Source organism: Hemitrygon akajei, chromosome 7 (genome assembly GCF_048418815.1).
Source record: "Hemitrygon akajei chromosome 7, sHemAka1.3, whole genome shotgun sequence".
NCBI lineage: Eukaryota > Metazoa > Chordata > Chondrichthyes > Myliobatiformes > Dasyatidae > Hemitrygon > Hemitrygon akajei.
The window spans coordinates 114642157-114662800 of NC_133130.1; the positions used below are offsets into that span (position 1 = coordinate 114642157).

Below are 20644 nucleotides of genomic sequence, written 5' to 3' on the forward strand. Positions count from 1 at the left end.
AGCTGTCAGTCCTGCCCCTCCTACAACCAAGTCTCACTAATGGTGACAATGTGTTAATTCCACGTGCTGATCCATACCCTCTCATCCGCCTTTCCTACAATACTCCTCACATTGAAATATCTGCAGCTCAGAACATTATCCCATCATGCTCAACCTTCTGGTTCCTGACGTTGTATGTAGGCTAACAACATCCTTCCACTAACTGTTCCTGGTGCTCTGGTTCCCATCACCCCACAGCTTTACGAGGGGTGATTGATAAGTTTGTGGCCTAAGGTAGAAGGAGTCAATTTTAGAAAACCTAGCACATTTATTTTTCAACATAGTCCTCTCCTACATTTACACACTTAGTCCAGCGGTCGTGGAGCATACGGATCTTGGACCTCCAGAAAGCGCCCACAACTAGGTGATTGATAAGTTTGTGGCCTAAGGCAGAAGGAGATGAGTTATACAGCTCTTGTTACATGTACGTGCAGTTCAACTCTTTGAACCCTTAGGCCATGAAATTATCAATCACCCCCTCGTAGTTCAATAAAGAGTCAGCATTTCAGGCTGAGACCCTTCATCAAGTCTCACCCCATGGTCACCACGTCTCTCCAGTGACAAGCAGCTCCAAAAACACAAAGACTGATTAGAAAAAGTGATTACCAAACTGGAAGTGAGAAAGGATCCAATTTCACCGTGCGTATCAACATCAGCCTTTGAATTTGATATATCGTCAGAGCTCATTCATATGAAGAGTGTTTGCAACCCTGGGATAGTCTCAATATATTCAAGAGCTCAGTGGGATTTTAAAGATTGGCTCAGAAAAGCGAGAGAGGAAAGGAAGCCAGGACAGATTACAGGCAGGATGTGGAGGCTTCGGAGTGGGTACAGAAACAGTTCACCACAATGCTGTCGGAATGAGCTATAAGGAGAGATTGGACGAACTTGGGTTGTTTTGTCCAGAGGCTGTTGCAAGTTTATAAAATGATGAGAGAGTAAGTAGCTGCCGGGAACGTACCTCTGGGGGTGGCAGTGGCAGCAGGGAAGACAGTGGTGTCTGAGAGCCTGGTAGTACAGGCACGTGAGTATGCGGCGAATGCAGGGATATTGATCACGTGCAGGCAGAAGAGGTTTAGTTTAATTTGGTGTTGTGTTCAGCACAGACATCATGGGCTGAAGGGCCTGTTCCTGTGCTGTACTGTTCTGTGTTCTAGGGCTGTGAAGAAGGTGTACACAGTCTTGTCTTCATAGGTCAGGGCATAGAATATAAGACGGCAAAAGTTATGTTATAGAGTCAGAGCACTGCAGCACAGAAGTAGACTTTTTGGCCCATCTAGTTCATGCCATCCTGGTCTTCCGCCTAGTCCCATCTATCTATACATCGACCATATTCCTACGTACATCTCTCGTCCACATACCTACCCAGACTTCCTAACTGAAAAATGAAGTGTCAATTATACAATCAGACCTACATCCACCACTTCCATTGGCAGCTCATCCACATTCGCACCACCCTCTGAATGAAGAGGTTCACTTTTCACCCTAAGCTATGAACTTCAGGACAGCTTCTACCCTGCTGAAAGAGGACAATTAAATGGCTTTCTAGTATAATAAGAAGGACTCCTAACCTCACCATCTATCTGCCTGGAAAGATCTATAAGACCATAAGACATAGGAGCAGAATTAGGCCATTTGACCCATTGAGTCTACTCCACCATGTCTGATGTAACATCGTTCTCAACCCCATTCTCCTGCCTTCCCCCCATAATCTTTTACACTCTGATTAATCAAGAAAATATCAACCTCCACTTTAAATATACCCAATGACTTTGCCTCTACAGCTGTCTGTGGCAATGAATTCCACAGATTTACTACCCTCTGGCTAAAGAAAATTTTTCTCATCTCTGTTTTGAGTGGGTGTCCCTCAATTCTGAAGCAATGCCCTCTAGTCCTAGACTTCCACACTCTAGAAAACATTCTCTCCAATACACTCTTTCTAGGCCTTTCAATATTTGATAGGTTTCAGTGAGATCCCCCCTCAATCTTCTAAACTCCAGCAAGTACAGGCCCAGAGCCATCAAACACTCCTCATATGTTAAACCTTTCATTCCTGGAATCATTCTCATGAACCTCGTCTGGACCCTCTCCAATGCCAACACATCTTTTCTTACATAAGAGGCCCTGCACTGCTTGCAATATGCTAAGTGTTGAATGAGCAATGCCTTATAATCCTCAGCATTATATCCTTGCTCCCTGACTCTCTTGCTTCTCTGGCATTCTTCTAGACTCTTCCACAGTGAAGACTGATGCAAAATGCTTATTCAGTTCAATCGCCATTTCCATGTCCCCATTACTACCTCTGCAGGGTCATTTTCCAGTGGTCTGATATCCATTCTCTTCTTTTTTACTCTTTGTATTTCTGGAAAAAAAAACCTTTTGTATCCTCCTTTATATTAAAGCCATCTTGTAAGCATTCTGCAAAATTCCTCACTTCAGATCCACCATCAACCCGATTTATTCCAAATGATCTGCATAATATTAACGATTGGCATTATTACTGATCTTCCAAGAATCACGAGATTCCGATATGGTTCCAGAAGACTAGAAAATTGCAAATGTCACTCCACATTTCAAGAAAGGAGAGAGGCAGTAGAAAGGAGACTACAGGCCAGTTAGTCTGACCTCATTGGTCGGGAAGATGTTGCGTCGATTATTAAGGATGAGGTATCAGGGCACTTGGAGGCACATGATAAAATATGCTGCAGTCAGAATGGTTTCCTCAAGGGAAAATCTTGCCTGATAAATCTGCTGGAATTCTTTGAAGAGATAACAAGCTGGATAGACAAAGGAGAATTGGTTGATGTTGGTACTTGGATTTTCAGAAGGCCTTTGACAAGGTGCCACACATGAGGCTGCTTAACAAGCTATGATCCCATGGTATTGCAGGAAAGATTCCAGTATGGATAGGCAGTGGCTGATTGGCAGGAGGCAAACAGTGGGAATAAAGGGAGCCATTTTTAGTTGGCTGCCAGTAGTTACTGGTGTTCCACAGGGGTCTGTGTTGTGACCAATTATTTTTAGGTTATATGTTAATGATTTGGATGATTGAATTTATGATTTTGTTAAAAAGTTCGCAGATGATACAAAGATAGGTGGAGGGGCATGTAGTTTTGAGGAAGTAGGGAGGCTACAGAAGGACTTAGACAGATTAGGAGAATGGGCAAAGAAATGGCAGATGGAATAGTGTACGGTCATGCACTTTGGTAGAAGAAATGAAACAGTTGACTATTTTCTAAATGGAGAGAAAATACAAAAAACTGAGGCACAAAGGGACTTGGGAGTCCTTTGCAGGATTCTCTAAAGGTTAATTTGCAGGTTGAGTCTGTGGTAAAGAAGGCAAATGCAATGTTAGCATTCATTTCGAGAGGACTAGAATATAAAAGCAAGGATGTAATGTTAACACTTAATAAAACACTGGTGAGGCCTCACTTGGAGTATTGTGAGCAGATTTTGGCCCCTTATCTTAGAAAGGATGTGCTGAAACTGGAGAGGATTCAAAGGAGGTTCATGAAATTGATTCCAGGATTAAACGGCTTGTCATATGAAAAGTGTTTGATGGCTCTGAGCCAGTATTCACTGGAATTTAGAAGAATGAGGGGTGACCTAATTGAAACCTATTATATGGAGAAAGGCCTTGATAGAGTGGATGTGGAGATGATATTTTCTATGGTGGGAGTGTCTAAAACCAGAGGACGCAGCCTCAGAATAGAGGGGCATCCTTTTAGAATGGAGAGGAGGAATTTCTTTAGCCAGAGAGAGGTGAATCTGTGGAGGACAAGTCATTATGTATATTTAAGGCAAAGATAGATTCTTGATTGGTCAGGGCATGAAGGGATATGGGGAGGGGGGAGACTGGGGCTGAGGGGAAAATTGCATCAGCCATGATGAAATGGTGGAGCAGACTCGATGAGCCAAATGGTCTAATTCTACTCTTATGTCTTATAGCCTTATGGTCTTAAACTGAAATCCCCCACGACTATTGTAACGTTGCTCTATTTGACATGCCCTTTCTATCTCCGATTGTAATTTGTAGCCCACATCCTGACTACTGTTCAGAGGCCCATGTATAACTCCCATCAGTGTCTTTTACCCTTGCAGTTTCTTAACTCTACGCACAAGGACTCTACATTTTCTGATCCTATGTCACCTCTTTCTAAGGATTTGATTTCATTTTTTTTTACCAGCAGAGCCACCCCATCCCCTCTGCCTACCTGCCTGTCCTTTCAACACAATGTGTATCTTTGCATGTTAAACTCCCAACTATAATCTTCTTTCAGCCACGACTCAGTGATGCCCACAACGTCATCCATGCCAATCTGTAACTGCACTACAAGATCATCTGTATACTGTGTGCATTTACCTTCAGTCCTGTCTTCATTACCCCTACGTTACACTTCATCTCATCCCAGTGACTACAATTTGCCCTATTAACCTGTCCTTCCTCACAGTCTCACTACACACAGCATCTACTTGTATATACCAACAGTCCCATTCTCACCCCATCACTCCGGTTTCCATCCCCGTCAAATTGTCTAAACCATCCCCAACAGCTCTAGCAAACCTGCCCACAAGGATAATGGTCCCCTCGGGTTTAGTTATCAGCCATTCTCTTGTGCAGGCCATACCTTCTCCGCACGGTGCCCTCTAGTACTTGACAATACGAATACCAATACACTGTGAAATACTAGAGGACACAGCTTTAAGGTGAGAGGAGGAAAGCTTAAAGGAGACATAAAAGGCAAGCTTCCTTTTACATTGTTGGCTGAAGAGCCTGTTCCTGTGCTGTACTATGTTCTGTATCCTATATCCCTAGGTGGAATCATCTTCTTATCGGTGTTTGCTGAAAGTGACCCTTGAGGCATTCAAACGTTTGGCTGACCAGGAATTAAAAATGCTTGAAGTCTTACCAATCAGCCTCCCGCAGAGGTGCCTCTGCAAATGTCTGCAGTGCGGTTCCATCGCCTTGCGGATGTGCGCATGGAGTTCCTCACTCACTTCTGCCATCCTGGTCCACGACAGCAGCTTCTTCTCATTGAAGTACCTGGCTGGGGGAGAGGGGTCCCCAGCTGCCCACAGCCACTCGCTGAAAACTAGAGGGCAGCACAGCAAATTTATTATCAAAGTTCATACCTGTGACCATATATTACATTGAGATTCGTTATCTTGCAGGCATTCACAGGTAAAGTAGATAATACAATTGAATTTTACAAAAAACTATACACAAACAGACAAACAGTGACAAACTACCAGGGTACAAAAGAAAAGGAACTGCAGATAAAAAATAAAACTGAGAACATGAGTTGTGAAGAGTCCTTGAAAGTGAGTCTGTAGCTCATAGAATGAGTTCAGAGTTGTGGTGAGTGAAGTTATCCGCACTGGTTCAGGAGCCTGATTGTTGTACGGTGTTGACTGTTCCTGAACTTGGCCACTGCCAGAGAAACTACATTTAAGAGGCATTTAGACAGAAGCTTAAGTGAGCAAGGCATGGAGATAAAGAGTCCTACTGATGACAAGTAGGATTCTGCCGAGACCCTTCACCAGGACTCCATCATGTCCTGAACCGTGTCTAAAACTCTCACCGTTTTTGCAATCTTGGGCAGAACAATTGCTGTACCAAGTTGTCAATGGTGTGTCAATAAAAACTGGTGAGGGTCGACGGGGACGTGACAAATTTCCTCAGGCTCCCGAGGAAGTAGGGGTGTTGGTGTGCTTTCTCGGTTGGGGACTCTCCATTGGTAAGTCCATTACTGGTAGGTACTTGGCCATATCGAATAGATGAAGCAGGTAGATCACTGCCTGCAAGTTATTGCATCCTCTCGTGGCTATTCCTGATAGAATTCCTTACAGGCATTGAGTTCAAAAGTCAGGAGGTTATGTTGCAACTTTATAAAACTCTGGTTAGGCCTCAACTGGAGTATTGTGTAGAGTTCTGGTCGCTCCACGGTAGGAAGGATGTTGAGGTTTTGGAGAGGGTGCCAGGATGCTGCCTGGTTTAGAGGGCATGTGCTATCATGAGAGGCCAGACAAACTTGGATTGTTTTCTCTGGAGTGGCTGAGGCTGAGGGGAGATCTGACGGAGGTTTACAAGATTATGAGAGGCAGAGATAGAGTGGACAGGGAGTATCTGTTTCCCAGGGTAGAAATGTCCAATAGCAGAGGGCATGCATTGAAGGTGAGAAGGGGGTAGGGTCAAAGGGGATGTGAGGGCTAAGTTATTTACTCAGAGAGTGGTGGATGCCTGGAAAGTCTGGTCTTGAGGTACAGGCAAATACACTAGAGACTGTTAAGAGACATTTAGATAGCCACACGAATGTAAGGAAGATGGAGGGATATGGACATGGTGTAGGGAGGAGGGATTAGTGTGGATGTTTTTGATTTGCTTTGTAGCTGGTTCGGCACAACATTGTGGGCTGAATGGCCTGTTCCTGTGCTGTACTGTCCAAAACCTCAACATCCTTCCTACCGTGGAGTGACCAGAACTCTGCTGTACTGTTCTCTGTTCTATGTCCTACATTTATAGGAAAATGGATGGATAGGGTAGACAGTGAGAATCTTTCTCACAGGGTAGAAATGTCAAATACCAGGGGACAAGCAATTAAAATGATAGGGGAATGCTTAAAGGATATCTTTAAACTTTATAAAGATAAAGAGGTGGAAGCTTTAGAGAGGGCGCAGAGGAGGTTTACCAGGATGCTGCCTGGATTAGAGAGGGTGCAGAGGAGATTCACCGGGATGCTGTCTGGATTAGAGAGGGTGCAGAGGAGATTCACCGGGATGCTGCCTGGACTAGAGATTGTGTCTAATAAGGATAGGTTGAGCAAGTTAGAGCTTTCTCTTTGAGCCAAGGAAGATGAGAGGTGACTTGATAGGGGTGTTTAAGATGATAAGAGGCATAGATCAAGAGGACAGCTAGCGACGTTTTCCCATGGTGAAACTGGCTGATAAGAGGGGGCATCATTTGAAGGTGATTGGAGGAAAGTATAGGGGGATGTTCTTTATAAAGTGAGTGCCTGGAACAGGTTGCTAAGGGTGGTGATGGAAGCAGATACGATAGTGGCGATTAAGAGGCTGTGAGACAGACAGATGACTAAAAAGGCAACAGAGAGTTATGGATCACATGGAGGCAGAAGAGATTTAGGTTAATTTGGAGCTAGATTGGTTAATTTGGTACTTGAGCATTGCTAAAATACACCTGGGTAAGTTAACAATTACCATGCCCAGTTAGTGCATAGTATGAAGCATTGTGTGACTCTGATAAATCTAGGAAAGACAAAATGGCAGGCAATGGATCTCAGAAGCTCATTGGGTTGGGTAGGAGGAGGGAGAATCTGTGAATGAAATATTATACCCACTTGGTTGTTTAATTATTGATTAGATTGACAGATTTCTACAATGCACAAGATTACTACACCTCAGTGTTCTGGGACCAGAGGGCACAGCCTCAGAATAGAGGGCCATCCATTTAGAACACAGACGAGGAGGAATTTCTTCAGCCAGAGGGTGGTGAATCTGTGGAAGTCATTGCCATAGAGGGCTGCGGAGGCCAAGTCATTGGGGTACTTAAAGCAGAAGTTGATAGGTTCCTGATAAGTCAGGGGATCAAAGGTTACTGGGAGAAGGCATGGGTTGAGAGGGAGAATAAATCAGCCATGACGGAATGGCAGAACAGACTCAATAAGCTGAATGGCTTACTTCTGCTTCTATGTCTTATGGTCGGTCTTACAATAGGAATAATTTACAAAGCTCTCACAAAAAAAGTGTTATACTTACCATGTTGGTAGGATCCAGTCACCATCCCTGTAGGTGTGTTGTAGCATACAGCAGTCAGTGCAGACAGCTGGGACAGGAGTTCCATTCCTGCCTCTGGTCACAGAGAAAGACCGTTTATAAATCAATTCCACTGTATGTCTCAATGTACATGTGACAAACCTAGTATTAAAAAGCTAATCTAAATGTAATGTGCTGTAAGGTTTCACTGCTGATGTAATGGGTTCTCTGTAAGGTTTCACTGCTGATGTAATGGCCCCTCTGTAAGGTTTCACTTCTGATGTAATGGGTTCTCTGTAAGGTTTCACTGCTGATGTAATGGGTTCTCTGTAAGGTTTCACTGCTGATGTAATGGCCTCTCTGTAAGGTTTCACTGCTGATGTAATGGCCCCTCTGTAAGGTTTCACTGCTGATGTAATGGCCTCTCTGTAAGGTTTCACTGCTGATGTAATGGGTTCTCTGTAAGGTTTCACTGCTGATGTAATGGGTTCTCTGTAAGGTTTCACTGCTGATGTAATGGCCTCTCTGTAAGGTTTCACTGCTGATGTAATGGTTTCTCTGTAAGGTTTCACTGCTGATGTAATGGCCTCTCTGTAAGGTTTCACTGCTGATGTAATGGTTTCTCTGTAAGGTTTCACTGTTGATGTAATGGCCCCTCTGTAAGGTTTCACTGCTGATGTAATGGGTTCTCTGTAAGGTTTCACTGCTGATGTAATGGGTTCTCTGTAAGGTTTCACTGCTGATGTAATGGTTTCTCTGTAAGGTTTCACTGCTGATGTAATGGGTTCTCTGTAAGGTTTCACTGCTGATGTAATGGCCCCTCTGTAGGGTTTCACTGCTGATGTAATGGCCCCTCTGTAAGGTTTCACTGCTGATGTAATGACCTCTCTGTAAGGTTTCACTGCTGATGTAATGGCCTCTCTGTAAGGTTTCACTGCTGATGTAATGGCCTCTCTGTAAGGTTTCACTGCTGATGTAATGGGTTCTCTGTAAGGTTTCACTGCTGATGTAGTGGGTTCGCTGTAAGGTTTCACTGCTGATGTAATGGTTTCTCTGTAAGGTTTCACTGCTGATGTAATGACCTCTCTGTAAGGTTTCACTGCTGATGTAATGGCCTCTCTGTAAGGTTTCACTGCTGATGTAATGGCCTCTCTGTAAGGTTTCACTGCTGATGTAGTGGGTTCGCTGTAAGGTTTCATTGCTGATGTAATGGGTTCTCTGTAAGGTTTCACTGCTGATGTAATGGCCTCTCCGTAAGGTTTCACTGCTGATGTAATGGGTTCTCCGTAAGGTTTCACTGCTGATGTAATGGTTTCTCTGTAAGGTTTCACTGCTGATGTAATGGCCTCTCTGTAAGGTTTCACTGCTGATGTAATGGGTTCGCTGTAAGGTTTTACTGCTGATGTAATGGCCCCTCTGTAAGGTTTCACTGCTGATGTAATGGCCCCTCTGTAAGGTTTCACTGCTGATGTAATGGGTTCTCTGTAAGGTTTCACTGCTGATGTAATGGGTTCTCTGTAAGGTTTCACTGCTGATGTAATGGCCCCTCTGTAAGGTTTCACTGCTGATGTAATGGCCTGTCTGTAAGGTTTCACTGCTGATGTAATGGGTTCTCTGTAAGGTTTCACTGCTGATGTAATGGCCTCTCTGTAAGGTTTCACTGCTGATGTAATGGTTTCTCTGTAAGGTTTCACTGCTGATGTAATGGCCTCTCTGTAAGGTTTCACTGCTGATGTAATGGTTTCTCTGTAAGGTTTCACTGCTGATGTAATGGCCCCTCTGTAAGGTTTCACTGCTGATGTAATGGGTTCTCTGTAAGGTTTCACTGCTGATGTAATGGGTTCTCTGTAAGGTTTCACTGCTGATGTAATGGTTTCTCTGTAAGGTTTCACTGCTGATGTAATGGGTTCTCTGTAAGGTTTCACTGCTGATGTAATGGCCCCTCTGTAGGGTTTCACTGCTGATGTAATGGCCCCTCTGTAAGGTTTCACTGCTGATGTAATGACCTCTCTGTAAGGTTTAACTGCTGATGTAATGGCCTCTCTGTAAGGTTTCACTGCTGATGTAATGGCCTCTCTGTAAGGTTTCACTGCTGATGTAATGGGTTCTCTGTAAGGTTTCACTGCTGATGTAGTGGGTTCGCTGTAAGGTTTCACTGCTGATGTAATGGTTTCTCTGTAAGGTTTCACTGTTGATGTAATGGCCCCTCTGTAAGGTTTCACTGCTGATGTAATGGGTTCTCTGTAAGGTTTCACTGCTGATGTAATGGGTTCTCTGTAAGGTTTCACTGCTGATGTAATGGTTTCTCTGTAAGGTTTCACTGCTGATGTAATGGGTTCTCTGTAAGGTTTCACTGCTGATGTAATGGCCCCTCTGTAGGGTTTCACTGCTGATGTAATGGCCCCTCTGTAAGGTTTCACTGCTGATGTAATGACCTCTCTGTAAGGTTTCACTGCTGATGTAATGGCCTCTCTGTAAGGTTTCACTGCTGATGTAATGGGTTCTCTGTAAGGTTTCACTGCTGATGTAGTGGGTTCGCTGTAAGGTTTCACTGCTGATGTAATGGTTTCTCTGTAAGGTTTCACTGTTGATGTAATGGCCCCTCTGTAAGGTTTCACTGCTGATGTAGTGGGTTCTCTGTAAGGTTTCATTGCTGATGTAATGGGTTCTCTGTAAGGTTTCACTGCTGATGTAATGGCCTCTCCGTAAGGTTTCACTGCTGATGTAATGGGTTCGCTGTAAGGTTTTACTGCTGATGTAATGGCCCCTCTGTAAGGTTTCACTGCTGATGTAATGGCCCCTCTGTAAGGTTTCACTGCTGATGTAATGGGTTCTCTGTAAGGTTTCACTGCTGATGTAATGGGTTCTCTGTAAGGTTTCACTGCTGATGTAATGGCCCCTCTGTAAGGTTTCACTGCTGATGTAATGGCCTGTCTGTAAGGTTTCACTGCTGATGTAATGGGTTCTCTGTAAGGTTTCACTGCTGATGTAATGGCCCCTCTGTAAGGTTTCACTGCTGATGTAATGGGTTCTCTGTAAGGTTTCACTGCTGATGTAATGGGTTCTCTGTAAGGTTTCACTGCTGATGTAATGGCCTCTCTGTAAGGTTTCACTGCTGATGTAATGGCCCCTCTGTAAGGTTTCACTGCTGATGTAATGGCCTCTCTGTAAGGTTTCACTGCTGATGTAATGGGTTCTCTGTAAGGTTTCACTGCTGATGTAATGGCCTCTCTGTAAGGTTTCACTGCTGATGTAATGGGTTCTCTGTAAGGTTTCACTGCTGATGTAATGGCCTCTCTGTAAGGTTTCACTGCTGATGTAATGGGTTCTCTGTAAGGTTTCACTGCTGATGTAATGGGTTCTCTGTAAGGTTTCACTGCTGATGTAATGGCCTCTCTGTAAGGTTTCACTGCTGATGTAATGGCCTCTCTGTAAGGTTTCACTGCTGATGTAATGGTTTCTCTGTAAGATTTCACTGCTGATGTAATGGCCCCTCTGTAAGGTTTCACTGCTGATGTAATGGGTTCTCTGTAAGGTTTCACTGCTGATGTAATGGTTTCTCTGTAAGGTTTCACTGCTGATGTAATGGGTTCTCTGTAAGGTTTCACTGCTGATGTAATGGCCCCTCTGTAGGGTTTCACTGCTGATGTAATGGCCCCTCTGTAAGGTTTCACTGCTGATGTAATGGCCTCGCTGTAAGGTTTCACTGCTGATGTAATGAGTTCTCTGTAAGGTTTCACTGTTGATGTAATGGGTTCTCTGTAAGGTTTCACTGCTGATGTAATGGTTTCTCTGTAAGGTTTCACTGCTGATGTAATGGGTTCTCTGTAAGGTTTCACTGCTGATGTAATGGCCTCTCTGTAAGGGTTCACTGCTGATGTAATGGCCCCTCTGTAAGGTTTCATTGCTGATGTAATGGGTTCGCTGTAAGGTTTCACTGCTGATGTAATGGCCCCTCTGTAAGGTTTCACTGCTGATGTAATGGGTTCTCTGTAAGGTTTCACTGCTGATGTAATGGCCCCTCTGTAAGGTTTCACTGCTGATGTAATGGCCTGTCTGTAAGGTTTCACTGCTGATGTAATGGGTTCTCTGTAAGGTTTCACTGCTGATGTAATGGGTTCTCTGTAAGGTTTCACTGCTGATGTAATGGCCCCTCTGTAAGGTTTCACTGCTGATGTAATGGGTTCTCTGTAAGGTTTCACTGCTGATGTAATGGCCTCTCTGTAAGGTTTCACTGCTGATGTAATGGCCCCTCTGTAAGGTTTCACTGCTGATGTAATGGCCTCTCTGTAAGGTTTCACTGCTGATGTAATGGCCTCTCTGTAAGGTTTCACTGCTGATGTAATGGCCCCTCTGTAAGGTTTCACTGCTGATGTAATGGCCTCTCTGTAAGGTTTCACTGCTGATGTAATGGCCTCTCTGTAAGGTTTCACTGCTGATGTAATGGGTTCTCTGTAAGGTTTCACTGCTGATGTAATGGCCTCTCTGTAAGGTTTCACTGCTGATGTAATGGGTTCTCTGTAAGGTTTCACTGCTGATGTAATGGGTTCTCTGTAAGGTTTCACTGCTGATGTAATGGCCTCTCTGTAAGGTTTCACTGCTGATGTAATGGTTTCTCTGTAAGGTTTCACTGCTGATGTAATGGGTTCTCTGTAAGGTTTCACTGCTGATGTAATGACCTCTTTGTAAGCTTTCACTGTTGATGTAATGGTTTCTCCGTAGCAGCAATGTTTGGGTTATGACTAGAGATAACAGGACTTTGGAATGTGTGCCTTCCAAACAACTTTGCATGTTGTTTCTTTCTTGGGGGTCTGAGAAAAGATATTCATGGTCTTTTGTCACCGGGAGATGAAGAGAGAAGACGCAAGTGGAGAGAGTTGGTAGAGCGCCGGGCAGAGCAGACTTGGAGCGAGGGTCTGACAGTCGGTGCCCCTCGGACGAGGTCGATGGGGAACGAATGGTTGGAACTGTGAGCTCCAACGTTGCGCATTAGACTGTTACATGCAAACGGGCCCTTTTTTTTCTTTTTTTGTTTCTTTACTCACCATATAGTCAAATTAAGAATGATAAAGCTCAATTATTTAATTGTATATTGTGTACTGTTTGTTATTTTGTGGTACTGATTTGTAACAGGGGACACATCACGCAGCATCCACACAAACAAGATATCTCAAGCTCGGCTGGGCCGGAGGCTGTCCTCCCCTAGATTAAGCCGCCGGCCGGACCTGAGGGTTACATAAAGAAAAACAGGGCAGCACAACAGATAGCGTAACTCTTACAGCACCAGCGATCAGGGTTCGAATCCCACCGCTCTCTGTAAGGAGATAGCATAACCCTTTACAGTGCAGAGAATCCAACAATCAGGGTTCGAATCCCACCGCTCCCTGTAAGGAGATAGCATAACCCTTTACAGCCCCAGCAATCCCAGCGATCAGGGTTCGAATCCCACCGCTCCCTGTAAGGAGATAGCATAACCCTTTACAGCCCCAGCAATCCCAGTGATCAGGGTTCGAATCCCACCGCTCTCTGTAAGGAGACAGCATAACCCTTTACAGCCCCAGCAATCCCAACAATCAGGGTTCGAATCCCACCGCTCTCTGTAAGGAGATAGCATAACCCTTTACAGCCCCAGCAATCCCAGCGATCAGGGTTCGAATCCCACCGCTCCCTGTAAGGAGATAGCATAACCCTTTACAGCCCCAGCAATCCCAGCGATCAGGGTTCGAATCCCACCGCTCCCTGTAAGGAGATAGCATAACCCTTTACAGCCCCATCAATCCCAGCGATCAGGGTTTGAATCCCACCGCTCTCTGTAAGGAGACAGCATAACCCTTTACAGTGCAGAGAATCCAACAATCAGGGTTCGAATCCTGCCGTTGTCTATAAGGAGTTTCTTTCCATGATTGCACGCGTTTCCTCTGGATGCTCCAGTTCGGGTTAGTTATGATTTAGGGGCCTGTGAACACTACCTCACATTTGCTCTTTTGCACTATTTATGTATTTAGTGTAACATAGTAATTTTCTATGCATCACTCAGTTCTGCTGCACCAAACCACAAACTTCACGACGTATATCAGTGATATTAAACCTGATTCTGACAGCACACAAGCAAAACTTTTCAGAGTATCCCAGTAAGCATGACAATAATAAACCATTACTATTTACAGCAGCCAACCTACAAACCTTTGGGATGTGACATGGGGAAACCCACAAGGTCACAAAGAGAACATGCAAACTCCACACAGCCAGCACTGGAGGTAAATCGGAAGCTATCAGTGAAGCAGCCAGCATAATCAAAGACCCCACCCATCCCAAACATCCTCTCTCCTCCCCTCTCCCTTCGAGCAGAAGCCTGAAAGCACATACCACCACCACCAAGGACAGCTTCCATCCCACTGTTATCCCACTATTAAATGGACCTCTTGTATGATAAAATGGTCTCTTGTCCTCACAATTTACCTCATTATGATCTTGCACTTTATAGTTGTTACATTTCATTCTACATTCTGTTATTGTTTTGCCTTGTTCCACCTCAATGCACTGTGCAATGATTGTACAGCTTTTCACTGTATCTTGGTACACGTGACAATGATAAAATCAATACCGGAGGCCAGGATCGAACCCAGGTCTCTCGTGCAGCGAGGTAGTAGCTCTACAAGCTGTGCCACTGGAACACCCACTCCTGAGATCCAGAAATCTAACCTGATGCAGCCAAAGGCACAAAGATGTGGATGTCTCCTCCTTCTTCTTGTGACAGGATGCAGCTGGCCAGATTCTCCCAGAATTCTCTTATCTTAGCATCCGGAAGATTCTTTGAACTGATCTTGCAGCCTAAAAGAAAACAGAAATAAAATGTAAACAAGTTAAAGAACTCTGAATGTCTTCTTTGCAAATTAGTTTTCAGTTAGCTTCTGGTATGTGTTGGTGGCCAGACTTAAACTCCCCAAACACTGGGACGGATATCTGGGTTTCCACCCACGTACCCGTGTATTATTTAGAGATACAGCACTGTAACAGGCCCTCCTGGCCCAACGAGCTCGCACCAGACGATTATACTCATGTGACCAATTAACCTGCTAACCTAGACGTCTTTGGAATGTGTGGAGCGCCTGGAGCAAACCCACACAGTGACGAGGAGAGCAGACAGTGGTGCCGCCGTAGTGTTATGCTGACCCTATGTTGCCTGTGATGTGGGTCAGTGGATATGGTCAGGATCAGAAGGACTTGGCTGTGTTAAAGTTGCTAGTATGCAAGATGAAGCAAACTCTGGCAAACAGAGAGAACTGAAGGCCAGCTGTGGGGCTCGATGGTCTGAATGGCCTGGTCGTAGTGACAAAGAGCACAATAGACTAGGTTTAGGTAACCTGACAGGGGAGAGATGACACCAAATCCTATTTTTGCGCCAGGGTTTGGCAGCAAAAGTGTAGCGACCGAGAGGACTACGACATCGAAAGTGATGGAAGGACCCAACGCCCAGTCAGATCACCTCCTCACTGCAAGTGCACAGCTACCCCATCAATGGCCTTCTCCTGCTCCCAGTTAATCTGATCTTAATGGGTCTATAATGATGCAATGGTGATTGAACAGGAATGGCTCTGGATCCCAGTGACTGACGCTGGCCAAAATATCTCCAGTTCTCTACCATCTCTCATCAGCCTTCGTTGTCCCAATCTCCCTTTCTTTCTGTAACTATTAACTTCAAACAAGCATGTCAGAAATTTGAGGGCAGAAGTAAGTGTCCTACAAAGGAGAAGGTGCTTCAGAATTGGAAAGGTCTGAAGGTAGATAAGTCACCTGGACCAGATGAACTTCTGAAGGAGGGTTCTGAAGGAGGTGGCTGAAGAGATTGTGGAGGCACTAGTAATGATCTTGCAAGAATCAATGGATCCTGGCTTGGTTCTGTAGGACTGGAAAATTACAAATATCACCCCACTCTTTAGGGAAGGGAGGGAGGTAGAAGAAAGGAAATTATAGGCCAGTTAGTTTGACTTCAGTGTTGGGAAGATGTTGTCGTCTCCCTATTAAGGATTCAGCTACTTGGAGGCACATGATAAAATAGGCCAAAGAGAGCATAGTTCCCTTAAGGGGAACTCCTGCCTGACAAATCTGTTGGAATCCGTTAAGGAAATAATAGGCAGGATAGACAAAGGAGGATCAGTGGATGTTGTTTACTTGGATTTTCAGATGACCTTTGACAATTTGCCACACATGAGGCTGCTTTAGAAGAGCCCATATTTTTGCGGTAAAGATACTAAGATGGATAGAATATTGGCTGACTGGCAGGAGGCAAAGAGTGGGAATAAAGGGAGTCTTTTCTGGTTGGCTGCCATTGACTAGTGGTGCTCCAGAGGGGTCAGTGTTGGGCATTTTTCTGTTTACATTATACATCACCACAACAATTTAGGTGACATAATTGATGACTTTGTGACCAAGTGGTGGATGATATGAAAATGGGCAGAGGGGCAGGTAGTGTTGAGGAAGTGGGGTGTCTGCAGAAGGACTTTGACAGATTAGCAATATTGGCAAAGAAGTGGCAGACAGAATACAGTGTCGGGAAGTAAGAGGTTATGCACTTTGTTAGAAGGAATGAAAGTGTAGACTATTTTCTAAACAGGGAGAATATTCAAAAATCTAAGATGCAAAGGGACTTGGGAGTCTGCATGCAGGATTCCCTGAAGGTTAACTTCCAGGCAGAGTCAGTGGCAAGGAAAGTAAATGCAATATTAACATTAATTTTGAGAGCATTAGAATATATAAGCAAGGATGTAATGCTGAGGCTTTATAAGGCATTGGTCAGACCACACTCGGAGTATTGTGCGTGGTTTTGGGGCCCTTATCTAAGAAATGATGTGCTGGCATTGGAGAGGGTTCAGTGGAGGTTCATGAGAAAGATTCAGGGAATGAAAGGGTTAATATATGAGGAGCATTTGATGGCTCTGGACCTGTAACTTGCTGAACTTTATGAAGACGAGGGTTTGGGGGGGGGGGGGCTCATTAAAATCTACCAAATATTGAACGCCTGAGATAGAGTGGATGTGGGAAGAATGTGTCTTATGGTTGGGGAGTCTAGGACCAGAGGGTACAGCCTCAGAAGAGAGGGATGTCTATTTAGGACAGAGATAAGGAGGAATTTCTTTAGCCAACGGTGGTAAATTTGTGTAATTCATGCCTCAGGCGGCAATGTAGTCCAAGCCATTGAACACATTTAAAGCAGAGGTTGGTAGGTTCTTGATTAGTCAGGGTGTCAAAGGTTACGAGGAGAAGGCAGGAGAATGGGGCTGAGAAGGACAGTAAGTCAGCCATGATGGAATGTCGGAGCAAACTCGACGGGTGGAATGCCTCATTCTGCTCGTCTGTCTTGTGGTCTTATATCCAAAGATGTTTGTCTTCAACCACCCTGACTCCCACAATGGTTTTGCCTCATGTTTAAAGCCATGAGGGGCAAAGAGAGGGAGTGAACACACACAAACTTTCTCCCAGGGTTCAGGAATCAAAGATTAGAGAGCAGAGGTTTACAGGGAGAAGGAAGAGATTTAATAGGATGTTTTTGTATTTACAGATGGTGGTGGGTATATGGAACGAGCTGCTCGAGGCAGGTAATGATAACAACGTTGAAAAGGTACCTGGACAGGGAAAGGTAGAGGAATATGGGCCAAAAGCAGGCAACTGTGACTAGCTTGGATGGTACTTTGGTCAGTATGAACCAGATGGGCTGAGGGACCTGCTTCATGCTGGTATGTCCCTGGGTTATGGACTCACAGTGTCACATAATCATACATCCGTTCAATGCTACTCCCCATCAAAGCCGATCATTTTGCCCGTCTACATTAATGACATTCACAGGCACTGAGATTGCTTTCTTCCTTGCCTTGCCTATTAAAGTGCTTGTCTAAATGTCTTGAAGTGCCATTGAGGTTCTGGACTCCATAAATCACCACCAACTGCAGGGATTTAATACTGGGCACAATGGTAGTGTAGTGTTTAGTGCAATGCTGTTGCATCTCAGGGTGTCAGAGTTTGGAGTTCTGTAGGGAGTTTGTACGTTCTCCCTGTGATTACGTGGGTTCTTTTCTGGGCGTTCTGGTTGTCTGCTACAACCCAAAGACGTACGGGTTGGTAGGTGAATTGGCCATTGTAAATTGCCCCGTGATTAGGCCCGGGTTAAATAGGTGGGTTGGGGTCTGTTCCACACAGTAGCTCAATAAATTTTTAAAAACTCAGTGTTCCTGTCACAGATAATGATAGGGCAGGGTTAATTCTAACAGGTGTTCTGGTCGGCAATGCTACCCAGAGCCAAACCATTGTCCGGCCACCCGTGTCTCATCACCCTTACCTTGGACCAAGTCCAGCTCAGTCGAGTTTCCCTCGGCGAGTATCCCAATGCTCCTCGCTCTCCGGCCTCTCAGAACCTGCTCCACTCGAAACAGGAGGCTCTCCAGCGTCGTTCCGCAATGGTCATACACAACGGGGATCACCTCGACTCTCACACAGTCCAGGGCCACCTGTACACAGAACAGGGTCTCAGGTTTTTTGCTGTCACGTGTACTGGGATTCAGTGAAAAGCCTATCTTGCACACAGATTAGATCATCACACAGACAATTGGGTAAAACAGTAACAATGCAGAATACAGAGAAAGCACAGTGCAGGAAAACAATAAAGTACAAGAACGAAATGGGATAGATAGTGTGACTAGGAGTCCTTATTGTACTAGGAAATGGTCTTCTTACAGCAGGGTGGAAGCTGTCCTAAAGGTCATAGGTTAAGGGTGAAAAGTGAAATGTTTAAGAGGAACCAGAGGGGAAACTTCTTCACTCAGAGGGTGGTGAGAGTGTGGATCGAGCTGCCAGTGAAAGTGGAGGATGTGGGTCTGATTGTAATTGTCCAATTGAAACAATTGTTCAATAAAGAGAAGCTTGGGTAGGTACGTGGCTGAGAGAGTTATGTAGTTATATGGTCCAAGTGCTGATAGGTGGGACTAGGCGGGAGACCAAGATGGCACAGAATAGATGGGCCAAAAGGCCCATTTCTATACTGTAGTGCTCTATGACTCTATAGCATTAATTCTCACCTATGAAGACAAGTCTGTGTATACAGCCCTAGAACACAGAACAGTACAGCACAGGAACAGGCCCTTCAGCCCATGATGTCTGTGCTGAACACAACACCAAATTGAACTCAGTCTCTTCTGACTGCATGTGATCAGTATCCAAAGATTCAAGATTCAAAGTACATTTTTTATCAAAGAATGAATAGACTATACAACCTTGAGATGTGCTGGCTCACAGGCAGCCACAAAGCAAGAAAGAACTCAATTAAAGAAAAAAATAACAACAGCCAATGCGCAAGAGAAAGGGGAAAGAAAATGAAAAATAAACACGAATCATGCAAACAGGAGAAGCGACCAACAACATTCTGAACCAAACTGAACCCTCAGATCCAAACCCTGGAGCAGCCCAGAGTAGGCCCAAAGCCTCACTTATCAGTTCATCATATTAGCGGGCATGGAGCACAGCAGCTGGGGCAGTCTCCATAGCCTCAGGGCCACGGAGAGAAGAGTGACCATCGCGGAGAGCAAGTGGAATTGGCTCTCACCTCAGATCCTAACACCCTGTCTTATCACACTGTTGATATCCCTCCATTCACTGCATATTCATGTAACGCCATGAGAAAGGTTTCACTGCTAATGTAATGGTTTTTCTGTAGCAGCAGTGTTTGGGGGCTTTGGAATGTGGCCGTCCAATGAAGGGAGTGTTTTTTCTTGTGTGCCTGAGACCGAGGTGATCTGGGTCTTTCGTTTGGCGGAAGATGGAGAGAGAAGATGCCAGACAGGAGAGATCGTGGACACCAAGACGGAGTGGACTTGGAGTGGGGCCGGGAGTCAACGAAGCCCGAGGAAATCGATGGAGGGCCAGCCGAAGGGAAACTGTGAGCTCCAATCTATGCACATTAGACATTTCGTTAAAACGGGCCCTTTTGTTTTTGCTTTACTTTACAAACCCTTTAGTCAAATTAGGAATTATAAAGCTAAATCATTTAATTGTATGCGGTGTACTGTCTATTATTGCGTGGTACTGATTTGTAACAGGGTCACACATCACACAGCATCCACACAAACAGGAGGTTTCACACCTCAATCTCATACGTTTGGTGGGGCCAGAGATTGTCTTCCCTAGACTAACACAGCCGACAGAACCTGACGGTTACATTCACATGACCGTTTAACAGCTTCTTAAACTCCACTGTCACATCTGCTTCCACAGCCATCCCTGGCAGCCTGATCCATAACCATATTCTGTGTAAAAATAAAAATCTTGCCCTACACATATCAGTTAAACCGTCCCCTATCTTAAAAGTCCTCCAGTATTTGTCAATTCTATCCCTATCTAAAAGTTTTGCTGATCAGGCCTCAGGAGTAATTATCTCCATTAAAAACTCTGGGTCCTCATATCTCCAGTCCACCTGTGCCACCTCACCATTGCCCCTGAAGCAGGGACTTGAGGAGCCTACCTCCCACGCCGGGATCCTGGACGAAATGAGAACCAGTCGGGGGTGGTTAGAGGTACCGTTCTCTGGCGTGGCTGCCGTGCTGTGGGACATCGGGTAGGGACCACCACCACTGAGGTTCTTCCTACAAATAATGGAGAAAAGGAACTGAGTACACAAATGAAATCATAGAGTCACAGGCCCTTTGGCCCATCAAGTCTGTGCTGACCTGGTCTTCTGCCTAGTCACATTTATTTACACCTGGACCCCAAACCCACTACCAGGATGCACGTTTAGCCCACTGTTCTACTCTCTCTACACCTATGACTGCATGGCTGGGCCTTGCTGGAA

At 44.9% G+C, this 20644-nt stretch overlaps 1 protein-coding gene across 1 annotated transcript in view; it reads right to left on the minus strand.

Annotated features, from left to right (window-relative positions):
• Window positions 1–20644, minus strand: part of ect2l (epithelial cell transforming 2 like) — a 105558-nt gene that overhangs the window by 54682 nt on the left and 30232 nt on the right. Inside the window, 5 exon segments of the mRNA XM_073051799.1 lie at window positions 4950–5132; window positions 7813–7905; window positions 14512–14640; window positions 18143–18311; window positions 20318–20438. Of these exon segments, the coding sequence (XP_072907900.1) occupies window positions 4950–5132; window positions 7813–7905; window positions 14512–14640; window positions 18143–18311; window positions 20318–20438 (695 nt within the window).